The 15,714-nt window shown below is 39.4% G+C and overlaps 1 protein-coding gene across 1 annotated transcript in view; it reads right to left on the bottom strand.

Moving 5' to 3' along the window:
• The window catches only part of LOC124795618 (Down syndrome cell adhesion molecule-like protein Dscam2), a 594,927-nt gene that overhangs the window by 124,715 nt on the left and 454,498 nt on the right, over positions 1 to 15,714 (bottom strand). Inside the window, exon 14 of the mRNA XM_047259690.1 lies at positions 5,311 to 5,489. Coding sequence (XP_047115646.1) covers positions 5,311 to 5,489 — 179 coding nt within the window. The remainder of the gene's footprint in view (positions 1 to 5,310; positions 5,490 to 15,714) is intronic.

Raw genomic sequence — 15,714 nt, 5'->3', positions numbered from 1 at the left:
AGGGTGGCAGGTGATCGGCGTGAAAGGAAATGCTCCATCGCAGCGAGGCCCTGGACGTGCGGAATATTTGTGTATAAGGAAGTGGCATCAATGGTTACAAGGATGGTTTCCGGGGGTAACACATTGGGTAAGGATTCCAGGCGTTCGATTAAGTGGTTGGTGTCTTTGATGAAGGATGGGAGACTGCATGTAATGGATTGAAGGTGTTGATCTACGTAGGCAGAGATACGTTCTGTGGGGGCTTGGTAACCAGCTACAATGGGGCGGCCGGGATGATTGGGTTTGTGGATTTTAGGAAGAAGGTAGAAGGTAGGGGTGTGGGGTCCGGTGGGGTCAGGAGGTTGATGGAGTCAGGTGAAAGGTTTTGCAGGGGGCCTAAGGTTCTGAGGATTCCTTGAAGCTCCGCCTGGACATCGGGAATGGGGTTACCTTGGCAAACTTTGTATGTGGTGTTGTCTGAAAGCTGACGCAGTCCCTCAGCCACATACTCCTGACGATCAAGTACCACGGTCGTGGAACCCCTGTCCGCCGGAAGAATGACGATGGATTGGTCAGCCTTCAGATCACGGATAGCCTGGGCTTCAGCAGTGGTGATGTTGGGAGTAGGATTAAGGTTTTTTAAGAAGGATTGAGATGCAAGGCTGGATGTCAGAAATTCCTGGAAGGTTTGGAGAGGGTGATTTTGAGGAAGAGGAGGTGGGTCCCGCTGCGACGGAGGACGGAACTGTTCCAGGCAGGGTTCAATTTGGATGGTGTCTTGGGGAGTTGGATCATTAGGAGTAGGATTAGGATCATTTTTCTTCGTGGCAAAGTGATATTTCCAGCAGAGAGTACGAGTGTAGGACAGTAAATCTTTGACGAGGGCTGTTTGGTTGAATCTGGGAGTGGGGCTGAAGGTGAGGCCTTTGGATAGGACAGAGGTTTCGGATTGGGAGAGAGGTTTGGAGGAGAGGTTAACTACTGAATTAGGGTGTTGTGGTTCCAGATTGTGTTGATTGGAATTTTGAGGTTTTGGAGGGAGTGGAGCTGGAAGTGGGAGATTGAGTAGATGGGAGAGACTGGGTTTGTGTGTAATGAGAGGAGGTTGAGGTTTGCTGGAAAGGTTGTGAAGGGTGAGTGAGTTGCCCTTCCGGAGGTGGGAAACCAGGAGATTGGATAGTTTTTTGAGGTGGAGGGTGGCATGCTGTTCTAATTTACGGTTGGCCTGTAGGAGGATGCTATGAACAGCCTGTGTGGATGAGGGAAAAGAAAGATTAAGGACTTTTATTAAGGATAGAAGTTATCTTCTACCTTCTTCCTAAAATCCACAAACCCAATCATCCCGGCCGCCCCATTGTAGCTGGTTACCAAGCCCCCACAGAACGTATCTCTGCCTACGTAGATCAACACCTTCAATCCATTACATGCAGTCTCCCATCCTTCATCAAAGACACCAACCACTTAATCGAACGCCTGGAATCCTTACCCAATGTGTTACCCCCGGAAACCATCCTTGTAACAATTGATGCCACTTCCTTATACACAAATATTCCGCACGTCCAGGGCCTCGCTGCGATGGAGCATTTCCTTTCACGCCGATCACCTGCCACCCTACCTAAAACCTCTTTCCTCATCACCTTAGCCAGCTTCATCCTGACCCACAACTTCTTCACTTTTGAAGGCCAGACATACCAACAATTAAAGGGAACAGCCATGGGTACCAGGATGGCCCCCTCTTACGCCAACCTATTCATGGGTCGCTTAGAGGAAGCCTTCTTGGTTACCCAGGCCTGCCAACCCAAAGTTTGGTACAGATTTATTGATGACATCTTCATGATCTGGACTCACAGTGAAGAACTCCAGAATTTCCTCTCCAACCTCAACTCCTTTGTTTCCATCAGATTCACCTGGTCCTACTCCAAATCCCATGCCACTTTCCTTGACGTTGACCTCCACCTGTCCAATGGCCAGCTTCACACGTCCGTCCACATCAAACCCACCAACAAGCAACAGTACCTCCATTATGACAGCTGCCACCCATTCCACATCAAATGGTCCCTCCCCCACAGCCTAGGTCTTCGTGGCAAACGAATCTGCTCCAGTCCGGAATCCCTGAACCATTACACCAACAACCTGACAACAGCTTTCACATCCTGCAACTACCCTCCCGACCTGGTACAGAAGCAAATAACCAGAGCCACTTCCTCATCCCCTCAAACCCAGAATCCCCCACAGAAGAACCACAAAAGTGCCCCACTTGTGACAGGATACTTTCCGGGATTGGACCAGACTCTGAATGTGGCTCTCCAGCAGGGATACGACTTCCTCAAATCCTGCCCTGAAATGAGATCCATCCTTCATGAAATCCTCCCCACTCCACCAAGAGTGTCTTTCCGCCGTCCACCTAACCTCCGTAACCTGTTAGTTCATCCCTATGAAATCCCCAACCAACCTTCCCTACCCTCTGGCTCCTATCCTTGTAACTGCCCCCGGTGTAAAACCTGTCCCATGCACCCTCCCACCACCACCTACTCCAGTCCTGTAACCCGGAAGGTGTACACGATCAAAGGCAGAGCCACATGTGAAAGCACCCACGTGATTTACCAACTGACCTGCCTACACTGTGATGCATTCTATGTGGGAATGACCAGCAACAAACTGTCCATTCGCATGAATGGACACAGGCAGACAGTGTTTGTTGGTAATGAGGATCACCCTGTGGCTAAACATGCCTTGGTGCACGGCCAGCACATCTTGGCACAGTGTTACACCGTCCGGGTTATCTGGATACTTCCCACCAACACCAACCTATCCGAACTCCGGAGATGGGAACTTGCTCTTCAATATATCCTCTCTTCCCGTTACCCACCAGGCCTCAATCTCCGTTAATTTCAAGTTGCCGCCACTCATACCTCACCTGTCATTCAACATCATCTTTGCCTCTGCACTTCCGCCTCGACTGACATCTCTGCCCAAACGCTTTAAATGTCTGCTTGTGTCTGTATATGTGTGGACGGATATGTGTGTGTGTGCGAGTATATACCCGTCCTTTTTTCCCCCTAAAGTAAGTCTTTCCGATCCCGGGATTGGAATGACTCCTTACCCTCTCCCTTAAAACCCACTTCCTTTCATCTTTCCCTCTCCTTCCCTCTTTCCTGATGAGGCAACAGTTTGTTGCGAAAGCTTGAATTTTGTATGTATGTATGTGTCTGTTTGTGTTTCTATCGACCTGCCAGTGCTTTCATATGGTAAGTCACATCATCTTTGTTTTTAAATATGTTATTTGTATATGTTCAATATACACTGCCAATCATACTTGATACAGGTTCCCACATGCTTCAGCAATATCTGAGTGCTCTGTAAGCAATCCCCTTTGTAGACTGATTGCATTTTCCCAGCATCCTACCAATGAATCAAATTTCTGCCACCTGATTTACCTACAACTGAGAATATGTGAGTATTCCATGTCACATCTCCACAAATAGTTACAACCTGATATCTGAAGGAGTTGACTGATACCTACTGTGACTCACTGATATTATTGTCATAAAATATTACTGTGTATTTTCTGCATTTTGTGAAGTCCATAATTTTACATTTCTGAACATTTAAAGATAGCTTGGACAACTCTGAAGCCTTGTCAAGATCTTACTGGACATCTATGCAGCCTTTTCTTGAGGCAGTACTTCATTATCTATAACTGCATTATCTGCAAAATGTCTGAGGTTACTATTGATAGTGCCTGCCAAGTAAAACACGACAGCAAGGATCCTGACCTTACTTCCACATCTATCAGTGAGTTTCAATTCAAGATAATTTGCTGCGTCCTCTCTATGAAGAAATCCCCAATGCAGACACAAGTTCTGATAATAATCTGTGACTTTTCAGAAGTCACAGAACACTGCAGTTTTCTGAGTGAGTTAACTCATGGCTTTCAAGGTTCCATGTGAAAAGAACCTTAATTGGATTTTGTATGACTAATCTTTCCTAAATCTATACTGGCTATCGTGGAGGAAGGCTTTCTGTTTGAGAAATATCTTCAGTTTAACACTGCCTCCTTCTTCTATTGCAAATTCCACAGATGCTTTCCTGGCAGAGTTGTGTGCCTGTAAAGATAATCTACTTTCAAGAGAAAGTCTTCATTAAGGAACCAACTTAGGCTCTATCTATACTATCCTTTGAGACAACCTTCATGCTAGCCTGGCTGATTTTGCAGGATAGCTTCTACAGAGCTCAAAATACCATGATAAAATATGGTTTTCTCTCAGTGAATGAATACCATGACTGTAACAAACATTAATAATGAAGGATTTGCAGCATCCAGACACTACTTAGGTTTTCAACTTTATTTTAGTAACCTAATAAAACAAATATCCACATATAGCTAGTAACTGGTTGTTGTAAATTCTTCCTCAATGGTATAGGAAAACCATAACAGTAATAGGATGCTGTTGGAAAGACTGTTAAGATCACTCAAGTACTCAAGGACAAAAAAAATGGCTCTGAGCACTATGGGACTTAACATCTGAGGTCATCAGTCCCCTAGAACTTAGAACTACTGAAGCCTAACTAACCTAAGGACATCATACACATCCATGTCCGAGGCAGGATTCGAACCTGCGACTGTAGCGGTCGCGTGGTTCCAGACTGAAGCGCCTAGAACCGCTTGGCCATCCTGGCCAGCACTCAAGGACAGAACACTGTGTAAGAGAAAGAGAGCAACTTGAATTTCCTGCCTGTCATGAAATTATTTGGTACTATGAAAAATGTGCTTCTGTTATCATTTGAAACAGAAACAGTAGCAGTCATGAACATATTCTGGCAGACCACTGGAATTAAATGGAAATAAAATTACTGTAAGAAAAATATTTTCATCGTTCCAACTGAAGTTATAATTCACTGTGCCACAGATGCAAGAGGAAAATAAATACTGTTATTTCATGTTGCATATTAGACAGTTAGAAGAAGAAAGACATAATGTTAATGACCTACATAAAAGAACAGTAAAAGGACATTAGAAAGATATTTTGATGTAATTTGGCTGCTCAGGAAACACTGTCGCCATGTCACCAGAAGCAGCCGGTGATTATTAACATTGCAATGCAGCAAAGCAAACTCCTTTTTTACAAGTTAAATTGCAAACTAAAACTAGTTTTATATTCAAACTACTCTCTTAGTGTCTACCTCAAGTTGTGAAGGTCTTTTCATCATGCAGTACATCTAAACTTATCACTGAAGAAAAATATCATGCATTTGATACAAAGCAGTAAATTCAGCTCAAAGAACTATGTCAAGAATCTGCAAAATTAATTACAAAAGAGCCAATGTTACCATCCTCCATAGTCTGTGCTGTGACAGGCTCAGAAAGGGGTCCTGAACCAACTTGGTTGAAAGCTTGAACAACTACAGAGTAGCGAGTGAATTTGCTAAGGCCCCCTAGCAGCAGTTCACCACCTCCTTCCTCTCCATCACCAACCACAGAACTGAAGTTATAATTCCCTGTGCCAGAGCTACAAGAACAGAATGAATATTGTTATTTCATGCTGCATACTACAGAGTTGTTACAATGAAAACACTCAATTATTGACAAAATAATTTAATTGGATAGATAAAAAACCTACTCATCAAGCGGTGGCAGAGCACATACATAAACAATGGTTGTAATGGGCAAGCTTTCAGAGCCAGTGGCTCCCTCCTCAGGTAGAAAGCTTGAAGGGGAAAGAGGAGGGGTGAAGGAAAATGACTGGAGGGGTCTAGGAAAAGGGGTAGCTTTCAGGAAAGTCACCCAGAAATGTGGGCCATGGGAGGGTTACCACACGGGATGAGAAGGAGAGACTTCTCAACCCATTTGGTAAGTCTCCCCTGACCCACACTTCTGGGTGACTGTCCTGAAGTCTACCCCTTTTCCTAGACCTCTCCAGCCTTTGTCCTTCACCCCTCTTCCTTCCCCTTCAACCCTTCTGCCTGAAGAAGGAGCCACTGGTTCCGAAAGCTTGCCAATTACAACCATCTTTTATGTGTGTGTTCTGCTACTGCTTGGTGAGTAGATTTTTTATCTATCTAGTTAAATTATACTACAGAGTTAGTAGAAGAAAGACACAATGATATTCAGAATCCCTGACAATGCCAATTTAATAACATCGTTAATTTTAAATTCAGGTAACCTGTCCATTTGTGAAATAGCATATGTTTAAACAATGATTCATACAGCAGTGTATGAAAAAAAAATTATCCTCTTTTTGAAGCAATTATTTTCTTGTACTACCTGGACACTTACAGAACACTAAAGAGGCGATACTGTCTCTGAAGCAACTCACCAAAATTCAGGATTTTCCACACACAAAATAACTGAAGTATTACTTACAAGCAAATGAAAGTTACCGTATGTGAGCTTTGCAAATTCCCATACACATTAAAAATTGTATATCATAAAATAGTATTTAATGATTGTACAGCTCATAGTTAATCAAGGTAACTTAACTCTCTACTTTTTTATCTTTACTGTGTCTTATATTAACATCTAAAATACGTTAGCTTAGTGCTTTTAACAGTTTATAACTTCTGTACTTTGCACGTCTTTCTAGAGAGTGCTTCAGAACTTCTATTGCATGATTTTAGCTGCTGTAGAGGGGACTTAGTAGACAAAGTTTGATAAGAAATCCATGTCCAGAAATCTAACATTTGAATATAAAATAAGTCTGAAGACTGCATAACTCCCAAATCTTTTGATTCACATTACGAACACAAATTAAGAAAAGCACAGTGTCATCAATCTCTGTTGTAATTATGACACCATCAGAGATCTGCAAATTAGTTTGTTAATAGTATTTAAATTCAAAATACAAATACTTACTTATTTTTTCTATTGCAAATGTAAATACAAAATGTTTTCAAATAAATGTACTGAAATACAAAATGTAAACTACATATTTTCAAAACACTTTTATTTAAATAAAATATCCCTAGTTACTGAATTTATGTTACATGCCATTTATCTCATTGACCAATAATTGTTCAAATATTTCACCTTTCACGTTTCACCCATGTGGTCACATTCTTATTTCACCAAAGGAGTCTGCCTCCAGCTGCCACAGACTGCAGTCGAGTTGAGTTTACATGAATGTGTGCGTGTGTGTACATTGTCTATTTTTGACAAAGGCCTTGTTGGCCAAATGATAACTGTCCAACAGTCTTTTTTTGTGCCTTTCTGTGATTTAGCATCTCCACTATATGGGGGGTAACAACTATCTTTTTCATTATATTGTTACATTTCATCTTAGATTTTCCATTGTTTGATTTTATCAAAGTGAAATAGTCATACAACAGGAGCTGAACATGACAAACACAGGAAAAACACTTTTTACAGCTGGATGTCTGTCCAGGGAATCTAAACAACTGTCTTTATCTTTTAAATATTGTTGTGTTTACAGACTAAATGTAGTGTTCACACAATTACTGGCTACAGAATAATCAGAGTCATCAACACACATATAATAAGATTCAACCTTTTTTTTATTAGAATGTTGCAAGTTCTTGCCATATTCGTTTTCTTGTTTCATCTCCCACATTTCTGAAATAAACAGCTCTTTAATGTATTTTCTACTAGCCTTCAATATCTATTTCTATTTGAAAAAAGGGATGAGGTATGGATGCTAATATGCCACCTTTAGCTTTTGGTTCCTCTAATTTATAGAATCTTTAATAACTTCTATCAGCACACCACAGTACACATTTGCAAGTTGCTTAGCATTCTTTGCATTCTCATTAGTTCAGGCAGAAGATAGCCATAGTTTGTATCTTTGTCCCTTTTTAAACTTCTGATGCCATCAGCGACAGGTTTTGAACAGTTTATGTATTCATTAAGAAACTGTAGTTCAATTTCATTAAAACTTGCTAATCTGAACTTCATTAATGCTTCATTTACAATATCCTTGACTGGGAGTAGTTCTTGAATAGAAATCCATTGTGTTGGACTTGGATTTTCCAGTTGATTCTAAATACATTTCACAAGCTTTAGAAGACTTTGAACACAGATTGCAAAGTGCAGGCATTTTGGCATGGCTGCATCATAAACTTGTTTGTGTTAATTACTTTGAGATCTGACAATGTAACAATATGTGAGTGCGGTTTCAGTTATCTAAGACTGCAGACGTGTGTGCAAGTTGCATTTGCATGAGTGTGTGTATGTTGTGTATTGCTGACAAAGGCCTTAATGGCTGAAAGCTATAATTGTGTGAATCTTTTTGTTGTGCCTATCACAACTCAGCATCCCCGCTATATGGTGAGTGGCAACTTTCCTTCTCTAATACTGTTACATTCCATCCTGGATTTTCCATTGTCTGAGATCTGACCATATACATATCTATTGACATTACTAAATGTAATGTGTGTTACCCTGTTCCCTCCCTCATTCAATTCCTTTGGTGTTATCAGATGATTTCAGTACATTTTACACTAAACATCAGTGGCATAGTATGGATGTAAATGTTGGTGAGACTCTGCAGTTATTAAAGGGAAGCAAAATAATACAATAAAAATTAATTTAAACAAATGAAACAAAATGCATCATACAAAACAAGAAGATCAACAACAACGCAAGAGAAGAAGCACTTGTATTTTCTCGTACACAAGTGCAATGTGACTGTCTTTTCTTTCCACAAATAAGTCTATAACTTGGTCTACAAAGATCTGATCAATGGATAGTCTCCAAGTAGTGTCTTTTCTTTTGCTAACGTGCTCACAACAGCCGGGTGTTGGACATTGAATTTCATAAATAATTCTTCACTCATTTAAGAGTACTCATGCTTTGTTCACTGCCTGCTGTAGTTGCAGGTAGGGTCAAAGCCAAACACAGGAACTTCAGTGTTTCTTCATAAACAGAGTCTAAATCATTGTGACAATGTACTTTAAGAGGATCCTTTGAGATAAGTGTTTTTTATCATCAATGTATATGTTACACAGTTCATTTTCAAGTTGTTCTTGTTCAAAAAAAGGGTACTGTTCTAGTAACTGAAGCAGTTTCAACTTTGGGAATTCTTTTTGATAGTTTGGGAAACATTTTTCATTCAAAAGTGCAACAAACTGAATTTGGGGAAAGTCTTTAAATCTTCTTTCCATCTGAATAATTTGCAAATCCAGTATCTCATAAGTTAGTGCCCTCAGAGATGTCTTTTGACTGTCACAGAATGATTAAGTTGCTGTTCAAACAAGGTGCATTTAATGCATTCACAAACAAATGTTTCCCTTCTTAATTGTCGAAAGTTTCTCAAAACAGTTCTTATTTTGTCATGGAAAGCAGTTATACTGACAGCTTTTGACTGAAGAACATTAAAGAGATGATCAACATAAACAAGGCATGCTCGGTAGAAGGAAAGCAACTACACAAACGTAGGATCATCCATCTGTCGTTTCATTCCCACAAGACAGCTCAAAGATTCTGTGTCCCACTGAGAGTCTGTATCATCAATTATATAATTAAAAACACTATATAGCTCTGAGAAATGACAAGATATTATTGAAACTGCCCTGGAACGAAAGTTCCAGCGAGTATTGCTTGCATGTGGCATTTTAAATCCTTTCTCAGTTAGCAATTCAGTTCATTATGATGATTTGCTGAAAAACAAATAGAATGCAGTACGATCACTTACAAACATGTGTACTTGTCGTATGATTTTGGAGGCATGTAACAGTACCAAATTAAGTTGGCATGCATAACAATGAATAAAGAGTGCATAGAGACAGAACTGCTTCACCAATAGTTGTAGTCCTCTTTCTCTGCCCACCATTACTATAACACCATCATATGTTTGACTAACCACTTTTCCTTTCACATTCCATTCTTTCAATACTGCACGAATAATATTTGACAAACCTTCAGCAGTTTTATCTGCAGAAACATCGTAAAATCCAACGAATCTTTCCTCAATTTTGTCTGCAATACAGTATCTGAATATTATACTCATTTCACTCTTGCATGACACGTATAATGTTTCATCAGCTTGAATTGAAATGAAATTGCAGTTCTGAATTTCAGCTTTTATTTTCTCATTAACTGCCAGAATTATCATTTCTATTACATCATTCTGTATATCTGGAGAAGTTCCTTTAAAGGTTGAAGATGATGTCAGATGGTCTCAGATTAACTTCTCTCTTTGAGTTAGTAAATCCAACAATTCCAGATAGTTACTTTTTTGCTGGAGGATTTATCTTCCTGATGGCCACAAAAGGCTGGTTCTTGTTTACAAAGAAATAGAATTGCCTGAATAAGATGTGCCAATACTCTCCTGTTGGATGCAGCTTGTCCATTGTATTTCATTGCTGCCAGACAAGCGGCTTCAGAATGGGCATGCTCAATTCTACTTTTGCCCAGTAACTGAAATGATTCCTTGTTCTGCAGGTGACGTTCGATATCTGATGCTTTTGTTCTTTCCTGTCAAAGTTCTTTATTGTACAAATCCCCTCATTGCACCATACCAGACTGTGTTTTTGTTTTCACTTAGAACAATACTGAGTATAAGAGTAGGTCATTTGTCCTTCAATTCAATTGTATCCAAATGGTACATTTCCAGATATGGGTTCCTTATCAAGACTTTATCTACCAATTCTCCTCCACAACCCCAGAAGCTTGTAATAGGAATTTTGAACACGTCCTGTATAGATGTCATGCACAAAGTCATAGGCTACCTGTATTCAGCAATCGTTATGTAATTTTCCTTGTCAGTCAGTCCTCATTTGTCACTCATTATGCAAACATTCATGTCAGAGTCCATGCAAGGTAGACAACACTTAAATCTCTAAGTCATGGTTGAGCAGCAAGATGAATTATTACATTAGTTTTTGCATTTGTGAAACCACTTATTATCCATGCAGCTTACCGATCTCTGTTATGAAACTGACAAAATACAAGCAAGCTGATCATTGTGAGTTTAGTATCACTAAATTTTAAGAGAATGAAAAAGTACATTCGATAGTGCTGTGTACTTTTATTTAATAACTGCCTATAACACAAAACAGTTATAAGAAGATGATTTATGAAGGTGATAATCCAGGAGACTGAAGAGGCTCCAAAACAAATTGGTAATGCCACGTACTACTGCTACATTTAGTCTTTACTGGTTTCCCAGAATACTCATCTTTGAAGACAGAATGTTTTTCTCTTTTTGTTTCATGCTGAATATTTGTTACTAGGTTTTTGTATTGGCCAATGCAACTAATTCTCCGGTTGCAGATTCACATGGTTCACCTCAAATCATAATGAAATGGTTGTTACTTTGCATAGAGGGGCCTTATTATGAAAATACAGCAAAGATTGCAATCAGAACATTTGTCACATTGAGAAGAGCATGGTGTTGTCTAAAATGTTTTAATGGTCCTCCGAGTCATTTCACCATCAAGTAAAATTAGTGAGTTCAGTCTAAATATGAAGGAAAAAAAATAGCCACACGGAGACCCTCACACAATCCAGTCTCCATCTCTTCATCATTATCACTACACATTCAGGTAAATAAGGTTTTCCAGAAATCTGCCAGATGCCTACATTCCCATCTTGGATGCTACACCATATGTCATGACTCAGCATTCCCTGACACTTCCTTCCTTTGTCCCAAAGATCAATGATGGCACTGTTTAGGCAACCCTAAGTAGCATCTAACATTCAGTGAGCAATATATAGAAAGTGAAAGAACCATGAAAACCATGTCCTGTAGATTCAATGGAACATTTTGTCACTGTAATGAGTTTGAATGGGATTCCTCTACTATGGATGAGGACATCTGATGATTGGTTTTTGAAGAACATTTTGGAATTCAATGATCCACATCAATTATCTTCTTAAGCCCATAAAGTCTGTGATTTAAAGCCTGAGCTTGTGGCAATCTACAAATAAGTCCCATTTGAGCTCACTCACTTCTGTGGTGTTTGAGGATTTCTTCTGGAGATGCTGATCAGTTCTTTCATAGAAAGTCACAATACCATACCAATGTTGACTGACACTGTTTAATCATCCACTTTTCTTTGTTGTTTCATTTTATCTTAAAATATATCTGTTGTTGGGATTATGTCTCTGTTTACCACTCAAACAGAGCCTGTTGCACACTGTATTTTCTGTGATCTTCCAAGATATTTTTGCTCACATTACGTATTTTGTGTCCTACACAAATGCAGGTATGACTTGGACAAATTCCCACTCAGTTTATTCTGTGTAGTGAATTAAAATTATTCCCATTTTTGTGTGTCTGAAAGTTATCATTCTTCGCAGTTATGACCAGATCTTATTAGCTAGTCATTAACTTTTCTTCAGGTTATACAAGAATAGAGATAATCATTATCATCTGAATACATAACTAATATTTGTCACCACGTCAATGAAATATTGGAAGAACAGTGGAATTTCTATAAAATCTCCAATTCTGCCATAATGGCACCTCTCTGTCCAATAGAGAAGCCCGTTCTTATCACAATGTGACAGTCTTTTTTGTTGTGCCTATCTGCAACTCAGCATTTCCGTTATATGGTGAGTAGTAACTTTCCTTTTCATAATCCCATTCTTACCACAGATTCATGTTGAGTTCCCACATATAAGGTGTAACAAAAAGGAGCAGTCACACTTTCGTGTTCAAAGAAAATTTGAGTTTCATTTCAAACACATACCCGACTCATACTATAATAGTTGGTGGTGATTTTAATTTACCCATGATATGTTGGCACAAATACATATTTAAATCTGAATGTATGCATAAAACATCATCCAGAATTGTACTACATGCATTCTCTGAAAATTATTTTGAGCAGTCAATTCATGAGCCCATGCAAATAGTAAACGGTTGTGAAAACACACTTGACCTTTTAGCAACAAATAATCCTGAGCTAATAACAAGCATCAAAACGGATACAGGGATTAGTGAACACAGGGTTGTCATACTGGGACTGAATATTGTAATCCCCAAATCACCCAAAAATAAACAAAAAATATACCTATTTAAAAAAAAAGCAGATAAAAATTCACTTGAAGCCTTCCTGAAATACAATCTCCACTCCTTCCAAATTAACAATGTAAGTGTAGACCAGATGTGGCTTGAATTCAAAGAAATAGTATTGGCAGCAGTTGAGAGATTTATACCAAATAAATTGACAAATAATGGAGTTGATCCTCCTTGGTACACAAAATGCGTCAGAAGACTGTTGCAGAAACAATGAAAAAGGCATGTCAAATTGATATGGATGCAAAATCTCCATGATTGGCGATCTTTTACAGAAGCTTGAAATTTAGCATCACGTTCAAGGCAAAATGCTTATAATAGTTCCTGCAATGAAACTTTGTCTCGATACCAGGCAGAAAATCCAGAAAGATTCTGGTCATATGTGAAGAACGTAGGTGGCAAGACACATTCAATGCCTTGTCTGCACAATAGCGATGGAAATACTATTGACAACAGCTACTAAACACAGCCTGCTGAAATTCCTTCACCAAACAAGATGAAGTAAATATTCCAGAATTCGAATCAAGAACAGCTGCCAACATGAGCAATGTAGAAGCAGATATCTTCGGAGTAGTGAAGCAACTTAAATCAGTTTACAAAAGCAAGTCTTCTGGTCCAGACTGTATACCAGTTAGTTTCCTTTCAGAGTATGCTGATACAATACTTAACAATCATATACAAACTTTCGTTTGACGAAAGATCCATACCCTAAGACTGGAAAGTTGCACAGTTCACACCAATATTCAAGAAAGGTAGTAGGAGTAATCCACTAAATTACAGGACCATATCATTAACATTGATATGCAACAGGATTTTGGAACATATATTGTGTTCAAACATTATGAATTACCTCGAAGAGAATGATCTATTGACACAGTCAATCATACTGTAGCAAAATTGTGTGCTTATGGAATAACAACTCAGTTATTTGACAGGATTCAAGATTTCCCATCAGAGAGGCCTCAGTTTGAAGAAACTGATGGAAAGTCATCGAGTAAAAGTGAAGTGACTTCTGGCATTCCCCATGGTAGTGTTATAGGCCCCTTGCTGTTCCTTATCTTTATAAACAATTTAGGAGACAATCTGAGCAATGGTCTTAGGTTGTTTGCAGATGATGCTGTCATTTATTGACTAGTAAAGTCTCAGAAGATAAAGTCTCAGAAGATCAAAACAAATTGTGAAACGATTTAGAAAAGATGTCTGTATTATGCAAAAATTGGCAACCAACCATAAATAAGGAAAAGTGTTGAGTCATCCACATGAGTGCTGAAAGGAATTCATTAAACTTTGGTTACATGATAAACCAGTCAAATCTAAAGGCTGTAAATTCAATTAAATACCTAGGAATTACAATTACAAACAATTTAAATTGGAAGGAACACATAGACAATGTTGTGGGGAAGGCTACCCAAAGACTGCGTTTCATTGGTAGGACATTTTAGACAATGTAACTGATCTTCTAAAGAGACTACCCTTGTCCGTCCTCTTTTAGATTACTGTTGCACAGTGTGGAATTCTTACCAGATAGGAGTGATGGATTACATCAAGAAAGTTCAAAGATGGGCAGCACATTTTGTATTATCACAAAATAGGAAAGAGTGTCACTGAAATGATACAGGATTTGGGGTGGAGATAATTAAAACAAAGACTTTTCACTGCAACGCAATCTCCTCACGAAATTTCAATCACCAACTTTCTCCTCCAAATGCAAAAAGTATTTTGTTGACTATTACCTACATAGGAAGAAATGATCATCATAATAAAATAAAGGAAATCAGAGCTCATACGGAAAGCTATAGGTGTTCACTTTTTCTGCGCACTGTACGAGATTGGAATCGTAGAGAATTATTGTAGAGGTGGTTCAATGAACTCTCTGCCAGGCGCTTAAATGTGATTTGCAGAGTATGGTGTAGCTGTAGAGGTCACAAATAGAAGAAGAAAATACTATGATGAGCCAAAACATTACGATGACTGCCCACCGTGAAACTATATGCCATGTGATGATGGGGCAGGTGCATGACATGGTAAGGAAGGTATATAAGCCAAGACGAGATGAACAGTGAAACCAAAAGAAGGCCACAAGTTGTTGGATGTAGACATCTACATCTATACTTTGTGAGCTATCGTATGGTGTGCAAGGGAGGTCAGATGTTTGACCATTGACCACTCAGTAAAACAAGATGTGTGGTGAACAGTGGCAGATCAGATGACAGAGTACAATGCTAGTGCAGGCACAAGTGTTTCAGACTACATCATTCAGTGAACAATGCTGAACATGAGGGCCCATAGCAGATGACCCCTACGTGCTACCATTTTGATCCATTGACATGCTCAATTACGATTTCAGTGAGCAGGCGATCAATGGAAACGTGTCACCTAGTTAGTTGAATCATGTTTCTTGCTACACATGGTAGATTGTTGCATCTGCATTCAGTGTTGACCACACAATTTTTCAAAACAGGCAGCACGCTATTGACACAGAGCAGTGGAGCAGTGTTATGCTATGGTGGACACTCACTAGGACTTCCATGAGGCCTGTGGACTACGTGACCAATATTATGGACCGTCTGCACCCATTACACTAGATGTCTTTCCCATTAATGGCATCTTGTAATAGGATAAATTACCATGTCACAAAGTCGGAATCATCCTACAGTAGTTTGATGAGCATAATAGTCGACTCACACTGATGTTTAAGGCTCCAAAGTAACCTGACCTGCACCTCGTGGGGTGTGATCGAGTGCCAGCTCTGTGTCCA

Source organism: Schistocerca piceifrons, chromosome 4 (genome assembly GCF_021461385.2).
Source record: "Schistocerca piceifrons isolate TAMUIC-IGC-003096 chromosome 4, iqSchPice1.1, whole genome shotgun sequence".
NCBI lineage: Eukaryota > Metazoa > Arthropoda > Insecta > Orthoptera > Acrididae > Schistocerca > Schistocerca piceifrons.
Note: the sequence above shows the minus strand (reverse complement) of the source record. Positions and strands in the feature narration are given on the sequence as shown.